Below are 25,371 nucleotides of genomic sequence, written 5' to 3' on the forward strand. Positions count from 1 at the left end.
ACCAGGGCGGTAGCAGCCTCAACTGCTTTTCTAAAGGGGATTTCCCTAGACGCTATCTGTAAAGCTGCCATTTGGAAAAATCCTCAGACATTTGTGTCCCATTACAGATTAGAAACCAGGCATAGACCTGACATGGCCTTTGGGAGGGCAGTTCTGGCATCGTGTCCGCCTTAATTCTCCTTGATACCATGTTATGTTACCGATACCGTGTAATGTTTCTGGATATCGGTACTGTTTGCACTATTATTTTCTGTTGGGCCTACGGGTTGCTCAAATAGAGCTTGTCACTAGAGTTATTAAGATGTACTTGCACTTGTTAACAAAAAGGCTGCACGGCCTGTTTGACAGACAAATGTTTCTCCTATTCGACTTGAACGCGAGTTGCTTTCTGGGCTCGCTATTGTGCCTTATACTGTGTTTTATTTTGCACATGTTTATGTAACTGTTTAAGGTGCCCTCATCTTGATGAGTGTGTTTTTTACTATGAATCGGCCATCCACGTTTGGCCTGGGAGGATCGCGTACTCCCGTATGTTTACCTGCCGTGTACTTTGTGTGCTTAATACGGCTTATTGTTTTTTCTTATTTGCACTTAATAAAATAGTTTGGTCCCTTGATTTGATGGTTGGTTTGCCTTCTTCCCGCCTCCGGGACCTCAGCTTGCTAGTCTCCACAAGTGTGCATTCACAGAGACCACGAAGAAAAATGGTAGGTTACATACCTGTGACCATCTTTCTTCGAGTGGTGCTCTGTGAATTCACACTAACCCACCCGGCCTCCCCGCAAGCAAACCTCCAATTTTCTCCATGCCTTTGCGGCGTAGGAATTGCGAGGGTACGCGCGGGGCACCCTTTTATGCCCTGCCGGGGCTGGGCGGGGTTACCGCCAAAACTTAAAAGTTTAAAACTAGAGAAGTTTCCGTTGGAGCCCGCGCAGGCGCAGTCTCTCCACAAGTGCGAATTCACAGAGCACCACTCGAAGAAAGATGGTCACAGGTATGTAACCTACCAATATCTGCTTAGAATACTCTTTGTTGTTGTATGCCATCAAGTCATTTCTTCGTTATGGCAGCCCTAAATTGAGCCTATCACAGTTTTTTTGGGGAGGGGGAGAGATATGTGACTTGCCCAAAGTCATGCAGTGGGTATTAATGGCTGAAGTAGGCCCCGTCTACGCTGTCATATAATGCCATTTCTTTTTTCTTTTTTTTGATATTTTTTATTGATTTTCAACAAAAGTTTACAATTAAAAACTACATTGAGAGAAAAAGACATTTAAAAAAAGAAACAAGATAGAGAAAAAATAAAAATATATAATGCCATTTCTTAATGCAGTTTAATGGCATTGGATTAGATTAGATGAGTCTATTAAAAAAAGTAAAGGTTTCCCTTGACATTAAGTCTAGCCATGTCTGACTCTCGGGGGTGGTGCTCATCTCCATTTCTAAGCCAAAGAGCCAGCGTTGTCCTCCAAGGTCATATGGCCAACATGACTGCATGGAACGCTGTAGACGCGGTGCCTATTGATCTACTCACACTTGCATGTTTTCGAACTGCTAGGTTGGCAGATGCTGGGGCTAACAGTGGGAGTTTATGCTGCTCTCCGGATTTGAATCACCAACCTTTTGGTCAGCAAGTTCAGCAACTCAGTGGTTTAACCTGCTGCACCATCAGGGGGCTCTAGATGAGTCTATACTCTCATCTAATGCAGTTCGGTGCCATTAAACTTCATTCTGAAACTTCATTATGTGTCAGTGTAAATGAGAGCTGAGAACTTGAATTCAGGTCTTTGAACTTGCCTGAGCCTCAAACCACTGACACTAGTCTGACACATGGGGTTATTTTGTAACCTGTGTACAGATAAAAGCTGGTGAGGTTTTCTAAAACTAATTTGATACAGAACATGATAAATTTATCCTTAACAAAGGTTTATGTGTATTTTCTCCTCTCTCTGGTGCTCCTGCAGAACTTGTTCAACAAGCCCACGGGAATGAACGCATCCGTGGTGCCCTTGTCGCAGGGCCAAGTCATTGTCAGCATCCCCTCGGGGGCCACTGTTTCAGCCGCAGGCAGTACTACCTCAACCATCTCCCCAAGCTCCGTTAGCAGCTCAGCTGCGGCTGGCCTCCAGAGACTGGCCGCTCAGTCCCAGCAAGTTACTTTCGGTCGCACTGTCGTCAAACTCAGGTGTCAACACTGTAACCGCCTGTTTGCTACCAAACCCGAACTGCTCGATTACAGGGTAATTGGCACCTGCCCATTCATGTTGTTTGGAGTCCCGCACTCCTTAACAAGGGATGTATGAGTGCTGCCACTGTGATTTCTTCTACAGCTGTTTTAAGACCCTCCAATATTTTCTAGCAATAAGAAGGGCAAGGATAGTAGGACACTCTCTCTTTCTCCAGCTTCTCCCTCTCTTGGCTTCTGAGTGCTGCCACTGCTCTTAAGCTCAATGAGAGACTAGGCAGTGTGTGTTCTACACTTACCATGCATACTTGAGTCTAAACCAGATTTATCAGCTTTTTTTCAGCTGAAAAAAACCGCCTCGGCTTATACTTCAATCAGGGTTTTTTATTATTTTAGTCTGTTGTTGTTGTTGTTGTTGTTACATTTATTATTTTACACTATTTATTGTTATTACATCTATTATTTTGTTCTATCGCTGTTATTGCGTTTGTATTATTTTACTCTATTGTTATTATACATTTATTATTTTACTATGTTGTTACTACATTTATTATTTTGGTCTATTACTATTATTGCATTTATATTATTTTACTCTATTATTGTTATTATCACATTTATTATTTTACTCTATTATTACTATTATTACATTTCCATTATCTTACTGTATTTATTATTTGTTTATTACATTTATTATTTTACTCTCTTTATTATCATTCCAGGAATACGTAAGCACATTTACACTGAAGAAGGTTGGAATAAGGGTTTAATCAGAGTTTGACAGTCTTATTTTAAATCACTGTTTTATGTAAATATTCGAAAACATTTAACCTACTGATGCCTCAATTAATGTAATTTTATTGGTATCTATTTTTATTCTGAAATTTACCAGTAGCTGCTGCATTTTCCAGCCTTGGCTCATACTTGAGTAAATACGTTTGCCCAATTTTTTTCTGGCTAAGTAAGGTGTCTCGGCTTATATTCAGGTCGGATTATACTCAAGTATATACGGTAATTCAAAAAGCGAAATACAGTTAGCCCTTTACATCTACTGGGGTTAGAGACACGGGGCTCTCATGAAATTCCAAATACAGCAATTACTGTTTGGTATCTGAGAAAGTATCTCTAGTAATTTTAGGTCTTTCAGCTGGACCCTGTACTTTACCTCTGCTGGGAAGCTGACCATAGATCCACAGTGGAAAACTAGAGATTCCTAAAGAAATCTTTCCCCTAGATCCTCCAGCATGACTAGAGGAAGTTGAACAAAGAGTCACACTGGAGGAACTAGAAATTCCTAGAGAAAGTCAAATTCCCAAATGTGGAGGGACAATAATTTTACCAAAGGAAGCCGAAATAATTCGAAAACTTAAACACAAGCATGAGCAAACTTCGGCCCTTGAGATGTCTTGGACTTCAACTCCCATAATTGAAGTTGAAGTTCAAAACACCTGGAGAGCCAAAGTTTGTTCATGCCTTCTGAAACAGGACAGTTACTAGTTTAGTTTCTAGGACAGGTTCTAGCTGTAGTGGATTCTCAAATCCATGAATTCTCAAACCTGTGAATTCTCAAATCCCATTATATACATTAGTGTAGTAAAATGGTGTCCCTTTCATCAAGTAGCAATATCAAGGTTTGGGTTTTTTGGGGGGGGGGGAAATAGGGCGGAGAACCTTTTTGGGCCATGGACACTGGAATCTGTGGATACCGAATGCATGGATATGGAGGGACAACTGCAATGTAAATGTGATTTCTTCTACAGCTGTTTTAAGACCCTCCAATATTTTCTAGCAATAAGAAGGGCAAGGATAGTAGGACACTCTCTCTTTCTCCAGCTTCTCCCTCTCTTGGCTTCTGAGTAATAGGTTTGTACACATACTGGGGGAAAGCATATATTTTTATCTGTAAGACCTAGAATGTATTTTTTTCAAGTAAAAACAGATATTCCTGGTGTTTGTGATTTTGCACTTGCTATTGTGATATTTTGTCTTTGTGTGGCCCTATGAGATGGCAATTTACACTCAGTCCAAATGATTTCTTTAGGTTGTTAACATGACTCTGTTGATGTTTAATGACAATGAGGTGGATTTGCCTTTTTTGGATGATTGTAGTGGCATGCTTTTTCACTCTCTGGATGGGCGCTGGAGGAATCCAAACTGTTCTTGCTTGCTTGCAGGGGAAAATGTTCCAGTTCTGTGGTAAGACCTGCTGTGATGAGTATAAGAAGATAAACTGTATCATGTCCATGTGCGAATATTGCAAAATTGATAAGATTATCAAAGAGACTGTGCGGTTCTCAGGCATTGACAAGTCATTCTGCAGCGAGGGTAAGAAAGGACACGCTTGGATTGTATGCTTGGAAGAAACTCAGTCACAAAGATTTTATGGGATTGGGGTCAATGGGGAATGTATTGCTGAAAATTTAGTACAATTCAGGAAAGAGTGTAATTTAATTCCAGGAAAGAGCGGTATCAATAATTTGTGGGCAGATTTTGGCAGGTACAGTAACAGGCTATAAGTTAAGAGACCAGTCAGTGATCTTCTGGAGAGAACTGGCTTATGCTTCTTCATATTTTCAAATCACCCCTGGCATTGAAGCCCCCAGTGGTGCAATGGGTTAAAGATCGACAGGGAGCGTGCAGATGAGCTCCCTCTGTCAGCTCCAGCTCCTCATTTGTGGACATGAGAGAAGCCTCCCACAAGGATGGTAAAACATCAAAACATCTGGGCATCCCTTGACCAACAGCCAATTCTCTCACACCAGAAGTGACTTGCAGTTTCTCAAGTCACTCCTGACACAAAAAAAAAACAAAACAAAACCCAGGCATTGTATAGCAAGAGAAACTCAACATGTCATGAAATTTTCTTTTTGAAATATTAATGTTCATTATTGCTTTCCTCTTTGTGTAGTCTGTGAAAGACGCACATAATGGGTTTTAGTTCTGTGCATGCACAGCTGTTCGGAACCTTCTAGAATCTTATGGAAGAAACATTTTGGCAGAGGTCCCGCCCACACTCCCCAATACTATAAATGCCCAATGCAGGGGCTGCACCTTAGTTCCTTTTTCCGTGTTAGCAGCTTAGGAACCTCTCTAGTCTAGTAGACCTTTTCTGCCTGTTTTCTTTGCTTCTTTGGGTTTTCGACCTCGGCTGCTTATCAACCCGCTCTCTCCCTCCTCCCGACCGACCGGATTGGATTTCGTACGCCCAGGCCAGTTCTCCCCAATTATGACTACCTCATTCTTTAAAAAGTGTAACTCATGCTGCAGTAATGTCCTGGACATGGACGGGCATACTATGTGCCTGCTTTGCTTGGGGGAAACCCATCACCCGCAGTCCTGCCAAGTTTGCCTGGGGTTTACCCCCAGAGGCCGGAAGGACAGAGAATTCAGGCTTAAGGCACTGCTTTACAAGCGGGCTTTAGCCCCGAGCGCTGCCCGTCCGGCCAAGCGCCCAGTCCCCGAGGAGCCGCCTACTCCGTAAATGGAGTGTGATGGCGTCCTGACTGCTTCGTAATCGCCCCAGCCCAACCAGGAGGCGAAAAAGAGCAGCCTGCAAAAAAAGCCAGATGATCCAAACTTGGAAAATCGAGCCTTAAACAAAAGGAGGGCTCTAAGAAAGGGGGGGGGGAGGAACCGGGTGGTGTCTCACCCCCGAATCCTCTCCTCCCAAGAGCCACGACTCAGGGCGGAACAACACAAGGGCCCGCTACTAACTCCCTCTCGGAGATGCAAGAAGCTCAGGTGGCTGAAGCAACTCCACCCCAGGAGGATAGAACGGCGAGCCTCCCAACTTTCTCTCCGGCTGAAGGGAGTAACGATCACCGGGCCCGGAGCATAGGGGAAGCTCTTAGTCCTGCCGTCCCCCCAACCTTACCTTCAATGGCCCAGCAACTGGAGGACTCCCTAACTCCGTCAGAACTGCCTCAGCCACCCCAAACGGGGCCGTCAGTGGCTGAATGCTCCAATGAGGCAGCCCGTAGGGGCCGCTCTCAAGAAAGGCGCTCACACCACATGCCACGGCTCTGGCGTAGATCCCCATCCATCTGTTCTTCGAGCTCCCGATCCCAGAACCCTCCTAGGCAGCGTTACTATGAAGAATACTCACCAGAGCGCCGCTATCAGAGAGCCCACCACGACTATGGGCACTACAAAAATGCTGTGCCATATATGGAGAGACCCTGTTGTCGCCATCTTGACTGCTGCCAACAATTCTCCGGCCATATGCACCCCCGACAGTGGCCACACCCCCACTGATAGGACACGCCCATGAGAGCAGGGTGTCCCTGGCTTTGCCTCAGCCAGTGACCATGAATCCACCAGTGGGGACAGCAGCACACAGATTGGCGCTGCCTCGGCACCGAAACGTGCTCAACCTCCAGCGCCTCAGCCTGCGGCACCAGCCGCCTATAATACAGCAGAAGATCCCCCGAAACCAGTTGAAGAGGCTGAGCAACTCTCTGCCTCCTCGGATGCGGAAGACAGACCCAACTCTTCTGTGGATCCCCAGCCGGATCAGGAGCCCCTTCAGGCAGAAGACTTCAGGAGCTTCTCTGTACTAATGATTAGAATGTCACATGCCCTGAAACTTACGGTACTGTAACCTACCAAGATAGTTGAAGATCCGATGTTCCCCTCATCTCAGCAGCAGGATCCTCCAACGACTGTGTTACCCTCATTGCCTTTTCTGCTGCAGCTTAGTAAAACTTCAGGGATAGCTTTATCAGCGGTTCCAGCAACACCGAAGAGGGCTGAGAACCTATATAAAGTAGACTTCTCCACTACACTTTGGATGGCAAAACAGCCCAAACCCAATTCGATCGTAGTGGACATCAGTCAGCCTCAACCTGCGCAGAGGTCTCAAACAACTTCGGATAAAGAGGGAAAGAAATTAGAGGCTCTAGGGGAAAAGATCTATGCCTCAGCTTGCCTGGCATCTAGGATGGCACACTACGGGGCTTATATGGCAGGATATCAGAATTACTTGTGGTCCAAGGTTGCACTCTATCTTGAATTGCTTCCCCAAAATGAGCAGGTATTGGTAAAAGCTTTCCAGCAAGAGGCACTGCTATTAGCATCGTTCCAGAAAGACCTAGCTAAACACACAGCGGATGCTGCAGGGAAACTACTAGCAATGGCGGTAGCCCTCCACTGTCACGCATGGCTCAGGGCGTCTGGTCTCTCTTGGTTAGAACAGTGATAGAAGATTTGCCTATGCATGAGGCTGGACACTTTAATCCAGACACAGATTTGCAACTGGAGCATACTTAGAAGAAGATGTGCCAGACAGCCCATAGATATGGTTTCTCTCTTTACCTCTCGCAGGCCTTACTGGCCAAACCGCTTCCATCACCACCACAGGCATTATAGTCCACCAGCATTTAGAGGATGCCAGCGAACTTCTTCCTTAGCATCATCTGCCAGAAAGCCCACCCTGCCGTTCAAAGGCAACAACGTGGCCGAGGTAAACAACCAGAGTGTCAAAAGCGCCGCTTCTAGCCCTTCGACTAGAAGCCAGCCATCGTTATGCCTGTCAGTTCCAGAAGTTCAGAGTTTTACAGTTGGCTCCGTTGAGCCTTGTTCATCGTTTGACAGTTCTTTACCCTGCGATGCTCACCGGCCTTACTTACTTACTTACTTACTTAGGCGATCCCTCGTTTTCCGAGTATGATGGTCCTCCAATGTTCTTGTGGGTCCGTAAGTGGCTGTGGAGCCCTATTCTTGCTCTGCACCTTCTTCCGCAGTGAGGGCATTGGTTTCCAGGTGGAAGGCGGTCCCGGTCGGGGTTGGCTTGACGCGCTTTCCTCCTGGCACGTTTCTCTCTTTCACCCTCCACTCGTGCCTCCTCGAATTCTGCAGCACTGCTGGTCACAGCCGACCTCCAGCTGGAGCGCTCAAGGGCCAGGGCTTCCCAGTTCTCAGTGTCTATGCCAGAGTTTTTAAGGTTGGCTTTGAGCCCATCTTTAAATCTCTTAGCCCTTGAAGAGAACCTTTCGGGATCAATTGGTTCTTTTTGTGCATGCCTGGAGAAGAATAACCATGGACTCCTGGGTCCTCTCTATTGTGGAGCATGGGTACGCAATAGAATTCCAATGCTACCCACCTATGGGTGACATCAAAATAACAAAGCTCTTGCCTCAACGACGCAAAGAAATCACAACCCTCCTAGAAAAAAGGAGCTATCTCAAGGCTATGTCCCTCGGAAGCAAGGGGTTACTTCTTCTCCAGATACTTTCTGATTTCAAAAAGGGGTGGTGGCCTTCACCCCATTTTAGACTTAAGGGACATCAATTATTTCATCAAGCCCCACAGATTTTGTATGGTTACCCTCGCAGCGATTCTTCCTTTGCTAAGGCCAGGTGCTTGGTTTGCGACAATTGACCTTACCGATGCATACTTCCATTTTCCCATCAGGCCAGATCATCGCAGGTTTCTTTGTTTTGCTTTGGGCAACCAATTTTATTTGTTCAATGTGCTTCCTTTCGGACTCGCAACAGCTTCCCGAGTCTTTACAAAATGTGTAGCAGTTGTAGCAGTATACCTAAGTCAGAGAGGAATCATAATGTTTCCATACTTAGATGACTGGTTACTTACCCAACTCTAATCTGATGTCACCTTCACACTGTCTCTCCTGCAGGATCTTGGTCTCAAAGTCAACTGAGAAATCCAGCTTGACCCCATCTCGGACTGCTCATTTCATTGGTGCAAGGATAGACTCCGTAGCAGAAAAGGCCTTCCTCCCAGAAGTGCGGTTTCGTACCATCAGATCTGTTGGAGACGATATTTGCACATGCAAGCGTGCCTCTGTGCTGGCCATCCAATCCCTATTGGGACATATGACCTCTACAACATCTGTCACCCAATTCACAAGACTCAGAATGCTCCCCCTTCAACACTGGTTTCTTCAAGTATTCAAACCGCAAATTGACAGCCAAAATACCCAGTTGAACACCCCCCCCCCCCCCCCGGAAGTGCTGGCCTCTGTATGGTGGTGGACGAAGAGACAACACGTTCTGTCAGGCATGCCTTTCAGGCAGCGTCACCCCTCACGAAGGCTCACAATGGATGCGTCCATGCAAGGATGGGGAGCACATCTTCGGGACCTAACAATACACGAACAGTGGTCTCACAAGGAAGCGAGCCATCATATCAATTATCACAAACTTCTAGCGGTATGGAAGGCCCTGCGCGCATTCGAACGTCAAGTCGCCAAGCACACTGTCCAAGTGTTGACAGACAACATGATGGTGAAATTTTACATCAACAAGCAGGGCGGGATGCACTCTGCCAGACTGCTCTGATTGACGAGGGAGATTTGGGAGTGGTGCATCCAGAGGCAGATCCACCTCTCTGCTGTTCATCTTCCCAGGGAAAACAACTCTTTGCCCTCAGTCAGATGCCAACATGGACTCACAAATGGCCACTCCATTGAGACGAGTTCAACTTTCTGGTGCGCCACTGGGGCTGGCCAGCAATAGACCTGTTTACGTCACCAACGAACAGTCAATGTGACACGTTCTGTGCCAGACTTCACCCCAGGGCAGTGACAGGATTCATTGGTCCCCAGGCCTACTGTATGCATTCCCTCCGGTCCCTCTGACATCCAGGGTAGTGGCCAAGATGATCGCAGAAAATGCAGATTCCATACTGATCACTCCATGGTGGCCGCGCCAGCACTGGTTCGCCCCTCTCCTCTGAGCATTGGGAGGGAAGTACATCCGTCTGTGGTCCAGGCCAGATCTCCTCTCCATTCAAGAAAGCCAAGTGTACCACCCGGACTTGGCTTCCCTGCATCTCACAGCATGGAGAATTCAACCCAGGAACCCCTTTCAGAGGCAGAGCGACAAATAATCAATGCCACTCAAAAGGCCATGACCAAGAAGGCATACACATATAAATGGTCATGGTTCCTGGAATTTGTTGCACCATTGTCCACGGACTCATTTATGGCCCCCACTTTTGGTCATTTTGGACTTCCTGGTTCATCTGTCCAGTAGGGGCTTATCCCTATCCTCACTCAACTGTTATCTGGCAGCCATCTCATGGCACAGAAGGCGAGCTGGAAGCCCATCATGCTTTCATGATCCCATGATTTGGCTCTTACTAAAAGGCTACTCTAATCTACATCCACCAGTGATGCCTCCCTCTCCAGTGTGGAGTTTGGAACTGGTCCTGTCACAATTGTCCAAGCCACCATTTGAGCCAATGGCCACTTGTGGCACTTCACATCTGTGTAGAAGTTATTAATACTTTGCATGTTTTAAACTGTATATATATGTGTGTGTTTGGGTTAGCTACAGTAACACTGGAGCAGCCTATTCAGAGATCCTCAGTCAGCGTTACCATGGAGACCAAGGCAAGCTGGCAGAAGGAGGAGTGGGAGGAGCCAAGTGGAGAGAGTTTTGAAAACAGACAGTTTGAAAGTCAGTTAGGAGTTGATTTTGTATCTGAGAGGAGTAGAAGAGTGGAAGTGAAGAGTAGAGTGGGAGAGTGAAGTGTGAAGCGAATAATTGTGGCTTTGGGAAGCCTGAATAGCTACAGGAGGTTTCTCAGTCTAAGGAGGCTGAAACGAAAAACATAGCCAGTTTTCTTTAGTCAAGGGAAAGGCTAAAGGATAAGCTTGTTAATTTATTTGATCAAGGAAAGATCAAATAGGGAAGATAGTCCTGTACTGAAACATTGTTTATTAATAAGAGCTTCACCTCAGTGAAATACTGTGTAACTTGGAAGAATGAAATGTTTAACTAACCAAGTATTATTCAAAGTTCTATAAATTAAGTTACAACTTGTAACCACACGCTTTGTACTCAATAAACCAGGTATCTTTTGTTGGAGACAGTCTCATCTCCATCTATTCTGCGTCTGTATTGCCATATCTCACAGTAATACCTCATATCTCATGTTGGTGGCAGTTACCAGAGATTACATATAACAATTGGCCTCCACTATACCAGTTGGTGGCAGAATTCAGAGAAATAAACAATAAATCTCCCTCTACTATCCTGTCACACGACAGAAGCGTGTGCTTTCTCTCCACTCTGATCACCTCCTCGCAACACGTATCATGGAAAACGATGTTCCTCGTAGCCATTACATTGGGCAGGAGGGTAAGCGAGATCTGCGCTTTGAGAGCTGATGCACCTTATCTCCGCTTTTATAAAGAAAAGGTGGTCCTTTGGCCGGACATCCTACCAAAAGTAGTCTCCAAATTTCATTTGTCACAGGATATTTCCCTGCCAGCATTTTTTCAGAATCCTTCCTCCCCATTGGAAATAGCTTTGCATTCCCTTGATGTCAGACAAGGCCTTGGCATTCTACACTATAGGACAGCCCCACACAGAAAATTGATGAGACTTTTTCTTAAATATCTTAAGGACTCCCTGGGCCTGCCTGTGTCATCCCAGTGACTGATGTCGTGGATCATCTCGACGAACAGGCTTGCATACCAGCTTGCAAAGAAAGATCCTCCGCAGCAAATCTCTGCTCATTCCACGAGGGCAGTTTCAACTTCACAAGCCTTCCTAAGGGCGTCCCTATAGATGACATCTGCAGGGCAGTGACCTGGGCCAACCCTTCAACATTCGCCACCCATTACAATTTGGATGCCTTGGCAAGAAAGGATGCAGCCTTCGGTCGAGTGGTGCTGTTTTCCTGCGTCGCATGACCCCGCCCCCAAAGGTTAGTAGCTTGCTAATCACCCATTATGTGTGTCTTTCACAGACCACACGAAGAGGAAATGCAAGTTGCTTACCTATAACTGTGTTTCCTCAAGTGATAGTCTGTGAAATTCGCATATCCCTGCCCATCCTCCCCGCAGTGGTCATGCTTTGCTCTATAGCTGCTACAGCTGCTATGGAACTAAGGCATAGCCCCCACATTGGCCATTTATAGTATTGAGGAGTTTGGGCGGGGCCTCCGCCAAAATGTTTCTTCCATAAGATTTTAGAAGGTTCTGAACAGCTGTGCATGCGCAGAACTAAAACCTATTATGTGCGAATTTCACAGACGATCACTTGAGGAACACAGTTACAGGTAAGCAACTTGCATTTTTGAAATATTAATGTTCATTATTGCTTACTATTTCTTTGTGAACAGGACACTTGTGCCACATTGTCACAATTTGGTTTATATGTGTTTTGTTCATGCAATCTGTTAATAGAGACGAAACCAGCATTTTTGTTTATATACTGTCTAGAGCAGTGCTCCTTAAACTTTTTCCACTTGGAAACCCTTTCTGCCTGATAATTGTTTACGTGATGCAAAGTGTATGGGTATATCATAGAATCATAGAATCATAGAGTTGGAAGAGACCTCCTGGGCCTTCCAGTCCAACCCCATTCTGCCAAGAAGCAGGAATATTGCATTCAAATCACCCCTGACAGATGGCCATCCAGCCTCTGTTTAAAAGCTTCCAAAGAAGGAGCCTCCACCACACTCCGGAGCAGTGAGTTCCACTGCTGAACGGCTCTCACAGTCAGGAAGTTCTTCCTCGTGTTCAGATGGAATCTCCTTTTTTGTAGTTTGAAGCCATTGTTCCGCGTCCTAGTCTCCAAGGAAGCAAAAAACAAGCTTGCTCCCTCCTCCCTGTGGCTTCCTCTAACATATTTATACATGGCTATCATATCTCCTCTCAGCCTTCTCTTCTTCAGGCTAAACATGCAGAGCTCCTTAAGCCGCTCCTCATAGGTCTTGTTTTCCAGGCCCTTCATCATTTTAGTTGCCCTCCCCTGGACACATTTCAGCTTGTCAATATCTCTCTTGAATTGTGGTGCTCAGAACTGGACACAATATTCCAGGTGTGGTCTAACCGAAGCGGAATAGAGGGGTAGCATTACTTCCCTAGATCTAGACACTATGCTTCTATTAATGCAAGCCAAAATCCCATTGCCTTTTTTTTGCCGCCACATCATATTGTTGGCTCATGTTTAACTTGTTGTCCACGAGGACTCCAAGATCTTTTTCACACGTACTGCTCTCGAGCCAGGCCTCCCCCATTCTGTATCTTTGCATTTCGTTTTTCCTGCCAAAGTGGAGTATCTTGCATTTGTCACTGTTGAACTTCATTTTGTTAGTTTTGGCCCATCTCTCTAATCTGTCAAGATCATTTTGAATCCTGCTCCTGTCCTGTGGAGTATTGGCTATCCCTCCCAATTTGGTGTCATCTGCAAACTTGATGATCCTGCCTTCTAGCCCTTCATCTAAGTCATTAATAAAGATGTTGAACAGGACCAGGCCCAGGACGGAACCCTGCGGCACTCCACTTGTCACTTCTTTCCAAGATGAAGAGGAAGCATTGGTGAGCACCCTCTTGGTTCGTTCATTTAACCAATTACAGATCCACCTCACCATAGTTTTGCCTAGTCCACAAGGGACTAGTTTGTTTGCCAGAAGGTCATGGGGGACCTTGTCGAAGGCCTTACTGAAATCCAGGTACGCCACATCCACGGCATTCCCCACATCTACCCAGCTTGTAACTCTATTGAAAAAAGAGATCAGATTAGTCTGGCATGACTTGTTTTTGATAAATCCATTTTGATTTATTTAGTGATGTTTAGTGATGACCACATTTGTTTCTAAATGTTTGCAGACCACTTCCTTAACAATCTTTTCCAGAATCATGCCTGGTATTGACGTGAGGCTGACCGGACGGTAATTGTTTGGGTCATCCTTTTTTCCCTTCTTGAAGATTGGGACCACATTGGCCCTCCTCCAGTCTGCTGGAACTTCTCTAGTTCCTTCCGTACTCTTGGGTGTAGTTGATCTGGCCCTGGGGACTTGAACTCATTTAGAGCGGCCAGGTATTCCTGGACGACTTGTTTCCCAATTTGAGGTTGGATGTCCTCTAATCCCTCATCCACTCCATCTTGCTGAGGTTGAAGATGACCTTCTATTTGTGAGAAGACCAAGGCAAAGAAGGCATTAAGTAGTTCTGCCTTTTCCCTATCCCCTGTCAACATTGCCCCATCTTCTCCTCGAGGAGGCCCTATCGCCTCCTTGTTTTTCCTTTTTCTACTGTTTATTGTTTTTATTGTTTTTAATGTCCCTGGCAAGCCTGAGCTCGTTTTGTGCTTTAGCCTTGCGGACCTTTTCCCTATAGGTGTTGGCTATTTGTTTGAATTCTTCTTTGGTGATGTCTCCCTTTTTCCACTTCTTGTGCATGTCTCTTTTGTGTTTTAGCACAGTTAGAAGTTCTTTGGACATCCATTCTGACTTCTTTGCACTTGTCCTATTTTTTTCTCCTTGTTGGCACAGTTTGCAATTGTGCCTTGAGTATTTCACTCTGGAGAAATTCCCATCCATCCGTAACTCCCTTTTCTTTTAGTATCTGTGTCCACAGAATGCTGCTCAGCGTTTCCTTCATTTTTCGAAAATTAGCTCTCCTAAAGTCCAAAATGCGGTTTGACTTTTCTTAGTTTTGGCCTTCCTTTGTACCTCAAATTGCAGGAGCACATAGTCACTTGCCCCTAAGGATAAAATAAAATAAAGTATACAATAAGTATACTTCAGTATATAAAATAAGTATACAAATCAAACATTTACTGTGTTGTATCCCATATAGGAACACCACTGTACTTAAACCACAGTCTAGTATAAATCAGCAAGCAGTTTATTGAAGGTTTATTGTGAGTTTTCCGGGCTGTATGACCATATTCCAGAAGCATTCTCTCCTGGCGATTTTCCTTCATCTATAGCAGGCATCCTCAGAAGTTGTGAGACCTCATAAAACCTCTGTGGATGCCTGCCAAAGATGTGGGTGAAACGTCAGGGGAGAATGCTTCTGGAACATGGCTATACAGTCTGGAAAACTCACAGCAATCCATTTCTCCCCTTTATTTTTTAATATACTCTTATCCAAAGAACAGCTTTATGCCCCCACTTGATCTGAATAGCAGTTCTTGAGGTTCTTGTAGAGAAAGGATGGGGAATTGGGCATTACTAGATGTTGTACTTCATCTTCCATAGTCAATGGTAAGGCACAAAAGCATCCAGCAACACATGAAGGGTCACAAGTTGCCCCCCCCCCCCCCAGTTCTGGAGTATGTGCCTTAGACATAGCCTCCAGCCAATGCCAAATACAATCCCTAGGGCAGGCATGGGCAAACTTCAGCCCTCGGTGTTTTGGAGTTCAACTCCCACAATTCCTAACAGCCTACCCGCTGTCAGGAATTGTTGGAGTTGAAGTACAACGCACCTGGATGGCTGAAGTTTGCCCATGCCTGCCCTAGGGCCACAATTTTATCTACTCATGCTTTTGTCCTTTTAAGATCAAGAGAGAGTGTGGAAGCTTTATTTGGTGGCCATAGTTTTTTGTTATTTACCGTTCCAGGCTGCAAACTGCTGTACAAGCATGATTTAGCTAAACGCTGGGGGAACCACTGTAAGATGTGCAGCTACTGTTTGCAGATGTCTCCCAAGCTGGTTCAGAATCATTTTGGGGGAAAGGTGGAGGAATTTTGCTCCGAAGACTGCATGTCAAAGTTCACGGTTTTGTTTTACCAGGTAAGCTGTTCAGTGCTCCTCTCTATCTTGTATTGTTTCCCACCTTCTGAAAAACAGTAATGGACCTCAACAGGAACCTTTGTGTCATATTTATGTGCCATCATAGAATAGCAAGGTACCACAAGGCCAAGTAGTTTAGCCCCCTTTCAGTGCAAGTATCTACTGCTGGTGCTCGTTTTTGGTCTTAAACTATCTAGCAACTTTTGATCTATTTATTTTATCAGTTTTAGGTAAACTTGTATGCAGTGCTTTTAACACAAAATAAATAATACCCATAACACTTCTCCTTCTGCCTTTTCCTCTTGTCCAAATAGATGTCCAAATGTGATGGATGCAAAAGGCAGGGGAAACTCAGCGAGTCCCTGAAATGGCGAGGAGAGATTAAGCATTTTTGCAACTTGCTCTGCATCCTGATGTTTTGCAATCAGCAGTGCGCATCTGATCCCCCGCCGCCTCCTCCTCCTTCTCAAAACAATACAGGTAAACAAGGTGTTGGTTGTTGCTGTGGATAGAGGATACTGATGGAGATATAAGACAATGAAAATCTCAAAATACAGCGAGAGTGTGTATGTATAGGTGTGCATACTTACTTAGGTGATCCCTTGTTGGCCAAGTAGGATAGTCTTCCAGGATCAGTTTTCTGGTGGGTCCGTAGGTGACTGTGGTGCCCTATTCTTGACCTGCATCTTCTCCCGCAGTAAGGGCATTGGTTTCCAGGTGGAAGGCGGTCTCGGTCAGGTTTGGCTTGACGGACCTTCCTCTTGGCACATTTCTCTCTTCGCCCTCCAGTCGTGCCTCTTCAAATTCTGCAGCACTGCTGGTCACAGCTGACCTCCAGCTGGAGCACTCAAGGGCCAGGGTTTCCCAGTTCTCAGTGTCTATGCCAGAGTTTTTAAGGTTGGCTTTGAGCCCATCTTTAAATCTCTTTTCATGTCCACCGACATTTTGTTTTCCGTTCTTGAGTTTGGAGTAGAGCAACTGTTTTGGGTGATGTTGGACAGGCATCTGGATAACATGGCCGGTCCAGCAGAGTTGATGGTGGAGGACCATCACTTCAATGCTGGTGGTTTTTGCTTCTTCCAGCACGCTGACGTTTGTCCGCTTGTCTTCTCAAGAGATTTGCAGGATTTTACAGAGGCAGCGCTGATGGAATCGTTCCAGGAGTTGCATGTGACTTCTGTAGACAGTCCACGTCTCGCAGGCGTAAAGCAGGGTTGGGAGGACAATAGCTTTATAAACAAGTACCTTGGTATACTTACGGATGTGCTGGTCCTCAAACACTTCTGCTTCATTTGGAAAAATGCTGCTCTCGCAGAGCTCAAGCGGTGTTTTGCTCATGGAACCCTTGCTCATGGAACATTTCCGTGTCAATGTTGACTGTGGTGGAGAGGTGGCTGCCAAGGTAGCGGAAATGGTCAACATTTTCTAATGTTACACCATTAAGCTGTATCTCTGGCATTGGAGACGGATTGACTGGTGACTGCTGGAACAGCACTTTGGTTTTCTCGATGTTCAATGACAGGCGGTGCTTCTCTTATGCTTCTGCAAAGGTGTTTAAAGTAGCTTGTAGATCTTCTTCTGAATGCGCACAGATGACATTATCATCAGCATACTGGAGTTCTATAACAGATATTGTTGTAACCTTGGTTTTGGCTTTCAGTCTGCTAAGGTTAAACAGCTTGCCATCTATCTGATAGATGATTTCCACTTCGGTGGGAAGCTTCCCATCAACAAGATGAAGTATCATAGCGATGAAGATGGAGAATAGAGTTGGGGTCAATAACACCCAATTGACACCCGATTCCACTTTAAATGGGTCACTTTGGGAGCCATTGCTGTTCAAGACAGTTGCCATCATTTCATCGTAGAGGAACCACAGGATGTTCACGAATTTATTAGGGCACCTGATTTTTTGAAGGATGGTCCAGAGAGCACTGCGATTCACTGTGTCGAATGCCTTTGCAAGATCAATGAATGCCATGTACAGAGGTTAATTTTGTTCCCTGCATTTTTCTTGGATCTGTCGTGCAGTGAAGATCATGTCCACTGTTCCTCTGGAGGGGCAAAAGCCGTTCTGGGAGGGGATCTTCTGAGAGGGGTAGAAGGCGGTTTGCAAGGATTCTTGTGAGGATTTTCCCAGCTGTTAGAAGGGAGATACCTCGACAATTTCCACAGTCTGTTCTTTCCCCCTTTTTGAAGAGGGTGATGATGGTGGCATCCTTGAAATCTGCTGGTGTTTGACAACGTGCCATGGGACTACTTGATTAAAGTATTGGACCACTTTGGAGTGGGTCCGTATTTCAGAAAGGCCATAGGAGCCATTTACTCAAAACAAAGGGCTAAACTAAAAATAAATGACCAAATGTCAAGTTATATAGAAATGCAAAAAGGAACAAGACAAGGCTGTCCCCTATCACCACTATTGTTTATTTGGATATTAGAAATCTTGAACGGAAGAATTAGAGAAGCAAGTGAAATCAAAGGAGTTAAGGTAAAAGGGTATGAATTTAAAGACAAAGCATATGCAGATGACGTGGTTTGTTTTTTAACGGACCCTTTAAGAAGCACACATACTTTATTGGAGATTATCAATAAATTTAGCACTGTGTCAGGTTTTAAAATTAATAAAGAGAAATCAGTATTTCTAACTAAGAACTTATCTACAAGAAATATTGCTAAATTGGAGAAACTAACTAATTGTAAGGTAGTGCCAAAAGTAAAGTATCTTGGAATATGGCTCTCCAACAAAAATAGTAAACTTTATCAAAATAATTATGACAAAACGTGGAAGGAGATCAAAAGAGACCTCGTAAACTGGCAAAGACATCAACTTACCTGGTTAGGGAGGGTAGCGGTTATAAAAAATGATGGTATTACCCAAAATGTTGTTTTTGTTTCAAAACTTACCGATTATCAAGGGAGTAATGGTTTTCAAAAAATGGAAGAGAGATTTGGTCAATTTTATTTGGAAAGGCAAAAAAGCCAGAATTGCTTATAGGAACCTTATTGATGGGAAAGACAGAGGGGGCCTGGCTCTGCCAGACCTCAGATACTATTATGAAGCAGCCAACTTTAGTTGGCTAAAGGATTGGATCAGACTGGAAAATAAGGAACTGCTTAACTTAGAAGGACATAATCTAAGATATGGATGGCATGCCTATCTATGGGATGAAAAGGACAGGGTGAATAAAGAATTCAATAGACATATAATAAGAGCCAACCTTTTGGCAACGTGGAAAAGGTACAAGAAGGGGATAGAGCCAAAAATCCCCTTATGGCTGCGTACACTGGAAGCTGTGCAGAGACCGGCCACACATACTGAATCTAGAACTTATGAAGAATATTTAGTTAAAGAGAAAGGGCAATGGACACTTAAAGGTAGAGAAGAATTGGGAATAAAAGATTGGTTTTGCTTCTTTCAATTGCATGATAGGTTTAGGAAGGACATAAAGGTAGGAATTGCCTCTAAAAAGTCAGAGTTAGAACTTATCTTTGAGAAGGGCAACAAAGGCCTCATATCCAGGTTCTATAATTTTATTTTAGAATACAATTTAATAGATAACCAGATAAAAACTGTTATGATTACATGGTCCAAAAATTTAGGTAGAAATATTGATTTGGAAGAATGGGAACATTTGTGGGAAAAGGGGTTTAAATTTTCAGTGGCCAGCTCAATTAGAGAAAATATGTTTAAAATGTTTTATAGAGCCTACATAACTCCAGAATTATTGGCTAAAATAGAGAAAACAGGACAAGGAACTTGCTGGAGATGTAAGAAGGCGAAGGGTTCATTTTTCCATGTATGGTGGATGTGTAATATAGTTAAAGAATTTTGGGAAAAAGTGGTGAAGGAAACAAACTATGATTAACAAAAAAGTTAAGAAAAACCCAGAAATGTGCCTTTTAGGATTATTTAGAATGTGTACCAGTGCAGAAGATGAAGAAATTTGTCAATATAGCTTTGTTGCAGCAAGACTAATAATAGCCAAAACTTGGAAAGGGGAAAAAGTGCTATCTATTAATGATTGGAGAGATAAATTAGCAGACTATATCCAAATGGCCAAGCTGACAAAAAGCAGCAGAGGAGGAAATAATGAAGAATATGCAAATAATTGGAGGCTGGCACTTGGGTATTTGGAAAAGAAGACAAAGGTAAACTTGAAGATTGCCATAAAGGGGATTCAGTGAAAGAAGATATTTGGGTAGTTGTTGTTTAAGAATGCGATCCTGTTTTGAGGGGTTTCGGAGGTCAGGGGGGTGGGGTTCACGGGTGGGGGATAGAGGGTTATGTAATGTTAAGGTATAAATAATTGTACAACCAAATCTGATTGTACACGTGTTTGATGAGTGCTGAATGTTGACTCTTGTAAAAAAAAATTGCATATGTTTTCTTTGTTTATTTTTTTCTTTTGTTCGTTTGTTTAGTTTTCTGCATACACTATGAAACAATAAAAAATTATTTTTTTTAAAAAAGGAAAATCTCCACACTAGTGTATACACAGATGGGATACAAGTTGAAAACCCAATAGATACACCATATCTGTACTACGAAAGTATATTTGCTCTGTTCTACACTAATATCTTCTCAGAGTTGCGATCCATGACCATTCTCGCTATTTGTTAGAAAGAGTGTAAATAAAGCTCTTTTCAATTTGACCTTTTAAAAAAAGAAGAAGAAATCTGCTGGTGGAGTTGTTGTGTCAGCTCAGGTCCTCCCTCTTTAAAGATTTCAGCAGGGATCCCATCAGGTCCACTAGTTTTGTTATTTTTTTGTTGGTTTATGGCATTGCTGACTTCTTCCAAACTAGGCAGTGCTGCAAGCTTGTCCCTGGTTTGTTGTTGTGGGATTTGTGAGAGAACCTCTTCGGCCACATTGGAGCTGCGATTCAAGAGGCTTTGGTAGTGTTCTTTCCAACGTAGTGCAATTGATTTTTGGTCCTTCGGGAGTTTGGTTCCATCTGATGAGCATAGAGGCTGTATGTCATGGTTTCTTGGTCCAAAGATGACCTTTGTGGCTTTAAAAAATCCCTGAGCATCATGGGTATCTGCCAGGTGCTGGATTTCTTCAGCCTTCTTTGTCCACCAGATGTTCTTGAGTTCTCTTGTCCTTCTTTAGACTTCAGCTTTTGCGCTGGTGTAGATCTTTTTCTTAGCAGCACAGTTGATGTCTCTCTGCCATGTTTGGAAGGCTTTCCTTTTCTTGTCAATTAGCTGTTGGATCTCGTTGTCATTTTCATCAAACCAATATTGATGTTTCTTGGTTTGATATCCAATAGTTTCTTCACAGGCTGTGATGATGGTGGTCTTCAGTTTGTTCCAATGTTCCTCAATATTTTTGGGGTGTTCTGTGGGTAGATGGTCCTTGAGTGCTGTTTGGAGAAGGGCTCGTCTGGAGGGCTCCTGAAGGGCTTGGGTGTTCATTTTGCACCTTGTCTTTTTCCTTGGAGTCTGTGCTTGTGGGCGATCTTGATAGCCATAATGGATCTGATAAGCCTATGGTCTGTCCAGCAGTCATCAGTACCTGTCATGGCTCTTGTGAGGAGCACGTCATGGTGGTCTCTGTCACGTGTGATTACGTAATCTAAGAGGTGCCAATGCTTTGACCGCAGGTGCTTCCATGATGTCTTGAACTTGTTTCTTTGGCAGAAGAGCGTGTTGGTGATGACAAGGTTGTGTTCTGCACATTTGGTGAGAAGCAGGATGCCATTCGAGTTGCTGTTTCCAACCCCATATTTTTCTATGGTCCCTGGCCACAGATAGAAGTCTCACCCAACTCTTGTGTTAAAGTCCCCCAGGAGGATGATTTTGTCCTCCTTAGGTATCTCCGATAGGACGGTGTCCAGCTGACAGTAAAATTGTTCCTTGTTGTATTCATCAGCATCTAGTGTTGATGCATAGGCACTTATGATGGTTGCCTGTTGGATATACTGTGTGCATATACTGACTGCAGAAATGTCTAGCTTAAATCGGGAAGCAGAGTGGGCTGGAATCTCTTCTCACGAGTTATGATAGATCCAATGTTGAACCAAAATGGCAGAAGCTAAGGCACTGGTTCCATGGAAGCGTGGTGTTCCACATGAACATTGTAGGGTTTCCATGAACAATCTTTTAAATTCTTTTTTAAGAAGTTCATGCCGGAGTATGATGATGTTTTTGAAATTCAGTATATTTTCTTTTTAAATGAAATTTAATCTGTGCCACTGCATGACTTTTGAGTAGGAGTGATAGAAGTGTACCCGTCAGTTGCTGGAAAAGCTATGTGAGCAATGCTCCCATTCATGTCCAGCTATCAATGCAAATCGGGCTTTTTAGCTTAAGCTGATATCAAAAATAAATTTAGGAGTAAGTTAAATACTGCCCTGGATTTACATATTCAACTGTCAGACATAAAGCTTATTTACATATTCAACTGTCAGACAATAGTTTCAAAACTATTTTAAGTGTAAAAATAAAAGATTTTCAACTTTTTGGGTGGGAATTCAATATCTTCCTATACTAAAATTTAGGTTTGTGGTTATAGCTAGTATTTTCTTGTACCAACATAGGTATACTGATTTATATTTAAAATACTTTCCCTTTGGTCAAAATCTATTACAGTATACAAAATACAGGCCCTCTGGTGGCTCAGCGGGTTAAACCACTGAGCTGCTGAACTTGCTGACCAACAGGTTGGCAGTTCGAATCCAGGGAGTGAGGTGAGCACCCTCTGTTAGGCCCATCTTCTGCCAACCTAGCAGTTCGAAAACATGCAAGTGTAAGTAGATCAATAGCTGCCGCTTCTGTGGGAAGGTAACAGTGATCCATGTAGTCATGCTGGCCACATGGCCTTGGAGGTTTCTACATACAATGCCGGCTCTTAGAAATGGAGATGAGCACCAAGAGTCAGACACAATTAGACTTAATGTCAGGATAAACTTTTACCTTTTATACAGAATACACAAGCAATGTGGTAGATGAAAGAAGAACTTTGTGGCTTTTTAGGGACAGAGATAGAGTTCTGTAGGGGAAAAGTCTTTTGAAGGGTTCCATGAGCAAATAAAATCAGGAACCACTGAGTTAAGGGAGGTACATGGAGGAAAGGATAGGAAGTGCTTGTACATGCACTTTGTGAAACTACATTGTGTGATTGAATGTGTTTCATTAAACACAAGCCTCTGTGGACAATAATGTTTATGCTACTTCATTACCTCTTGCTTCCTCTACTCAGCAAATCTTTCCATGGCACCAACATCCTCAGCGGGACCCCCTCCATCTCTCAGGAAGGATTCCACTCCAGTTATTGCAAATGTGGTGTCCCTTGCCAGTGCACCTGTTGCTCAGCCCACAGCCAATTCCAACAATGTTTTGCAAGGTAGGACAGCCATTAAGGAACTTCCTTTCTCTTTTCCATTGATCGTAATAAATTTCATTCAAGTCACTTCCAGATACTACATGCATGTGAATCTCCCCTCTATTAGAAAATAATGTGTCTCAGTTTTTTTGTTGGCTACCTGTGATGTGTGTGAGAAATGTCGTCTGAAGAGAGAGAGACTAAAAGAACCAAAGGCCTGGAAACCATAAATTGATGAGAGGCTTAAAGAGCTGGGTCTGTTTAGCCAGCAGAAGAAAGGTTGAGAGGCAGCATATCTTAATATCTGAAAGGCTGTTATTGTCAGAAATATTAAAAACCAACTAGGTATTTCTAATTACAAACCTCTTGAGTCAAGCACTGAAAGGGTTAAATGGATGCAGTGACTGCAAAAGCTGCAGTTCTATATAAACAGATGTGCCTCTAACTTAGTAGCTATCAGTATGAGGTAAACCTCAGTGGGAGAAAGGTCTCAGTCTGAGAGGCCTCACAGTGTGAGGTAGGTCTTAGTCGGTGAGAGAAGCCTCTGTGTGAGGTAGGCCTTAGTGTATGAGAAGGTCTCATGTGTAAAGCTCCAGTATAAAGGCTGCTGTGTGTAAAAAGCTTCTGTGTGAAGCTCCAGTATAAGTTTGTTGTGAGAGGAGACTCTGTGAGAGCGAAGCTGTTTATCAGCATGAGGAAAATGTCCAGCATGGAAGCAACGAAGGAAGTATAGAGGTCTTTATTTGTGTTCTAAGGAAGAAGGAGCATACTTGTTTCCTGCTGTCCTAGAAAATATGACTTGGTTCAGTGGGTTTAAATGACAGGAAAGAAGGTTCCACCTGAACATTAGGAAGAACTTACTGACCGTCAGAGTGGAACTCCCTGATCAGAGGATGGTGGAAGCTCCTTATTTGGAGGCTTTTAAATAGAGACTGGATTGCCATCTGTCAAGTGAGCTTTAATGGTGCTTTTCCTGAATGCCATAATAGGGTTTTACTGGATGGCCCATGTGGCCTCTTCCAACTCTTATGATTCTATGATTCTAATAAATTTCCTACTTTTCTCCCCAATAACAGGTGCAGTTCCTACTGTGACAGCAAAAATTATTGGAGACGTAAGTTGTCCTAGAAAGTCTTTGTTTTGCTAAATAAAACTATAATTTTGTTTATATCTCTTTGAATACCATTCTCTAAATTTTTGGGTGTTTCTGTACTGTATGTAGAACATTTCAACATTTCCTTGTCATTTATTGTGGGTAGTAGTACTTTTTCTTTTAAAACATTCAGTACAATTCTTCTGTCTGTGGAGGATACATTTCCAGACTTCACATGGATACGCAAAAACGCAGATAATAGTGAAACCTACTGAAATGAAGGATTCTGGCCCAAGAATACCATAGAGTTGCACTGAAGGACTTAGATACTGCCCTGAGAGGACATATTTTGCCAGATACATATAAATAGAACCACATATATCCAACCCAGGGATACAGGGGTCATGCTGTACATCCTAATTCCATAGCAGACTATTTGAGGCAGCATCAGAATAGTTTAGATTAGTAGCTCCATGGCTACTACATTTACTGTACATGTTTTTCCTTGTTTTGTTTTTTTAAAAATATATATATATACTAGGTTGGGTACCTGGCATTACCCAGGTTATTTGAAAAAGTCAATTTCTAATTATTTAAATAAATAAAATAAATAATTGTACAAAATGCATAAGGTTGTGTGTGAACTACAACTCACATCATGCCAGGTTAACCCTGAGAAACTCCATCAGTACATAAAGTTTGTTACGTTGGGGAAGTTTGCTCTCTGAATTCATCATGACTCTCACTATGGAGAGTCAGTCCCCTCAAAGCCCCTCCAGTAGGTTGAATCAGTCATGGGGGTTCTGCGTGCCAAGTTTGTCACCTTGATTTGGGGGAGTCACCTATATCCAGACAGCACTATGAACCCAAACACCAATGGCACTGGACCAAACTTGGCAAAGATACTGGATATGCTGAAATTTGATTACTGGAGGGGTTTGGGGAAAACTGACCTTCCTTTCTGGGAGACCTCCAGTATTTTTTGCTGGTCATGAGGGCTCTGTGTGCCAAGTTAGGTCCAGTTCCATCTATGGTGGAGTTCAGAGTGTTCATTGATTGCAGGTGAGCTTTAAATCCCAGTACCTACAACTCCAAAATGTCTTGGCCATTCCCCCTCAAAACCCACCAGTATTCAAATTTGGGCACATTGGGTATGCATGCCAAGATTGATCCAGATCCATGGTTGTTTGCATTCATAGTGCTCTCTGGATGTACGTGAGCTGCAGTTCTATAAATCCCTCCCATAAGACCTTCCATATTTTTTGTTGG

General features: G+C 43.6%; 1 protein-coding gene across 7 annotated transcripts in view; it reads left to right on the forward strand.

Moving 5' to 3' along the window:
* The window catches only part of LOC137095694 (zinc finger MYM-type protein 4-like), a 154,912-nt gene that overhangs the window by 101,110 nt on the left and 28,431 nt on the right, over positions 1-25,371 (forward strand). For all 7 annotated transcript variants that reach the window (XM_067462491.1, XM_067462492.1, XM_067462490.1 and 4 more), the window contains 6 exons: positions 1,965-2,240; positions 4,357-4,507; positions 15,507-15,679; positions 15,994-16,159; positions 22,887-23,030; positions 24,086-24,123. In XM_067462491.1, coding sequence (XP_067318592.1) covers positions 1,965-2,240; positions 4,357-4,507; positions 15,507-15,679; positions 15,994-16,159; positions 22,887-23,030; positions 24,086-24,123 — 948 coding nt within the window. The remainder of the gene's footprint in view (positions 1-1,964; positions 2,241-4,356; positions 4,508-15,506; positions 15,680-15,993; positions 16,160-22,886; positions 23,031-24,085; positions 24,124-25,371) is intronic.

This window comes from Anolis sagrei, chromosome Y (genome assembly GCF_037176765.1).
Source record: "Anolis sagrei isolate rAnoSag1 chromosome Y, rAnoSag1.mat, whole genome shotgun sequence".
NCBI classification, from domain to species: Eukaryota; Metazoa; Chordata; class Lepidosauria; order Squamata; family Dactyloidae; genus Anolis; species Anolis sagrei.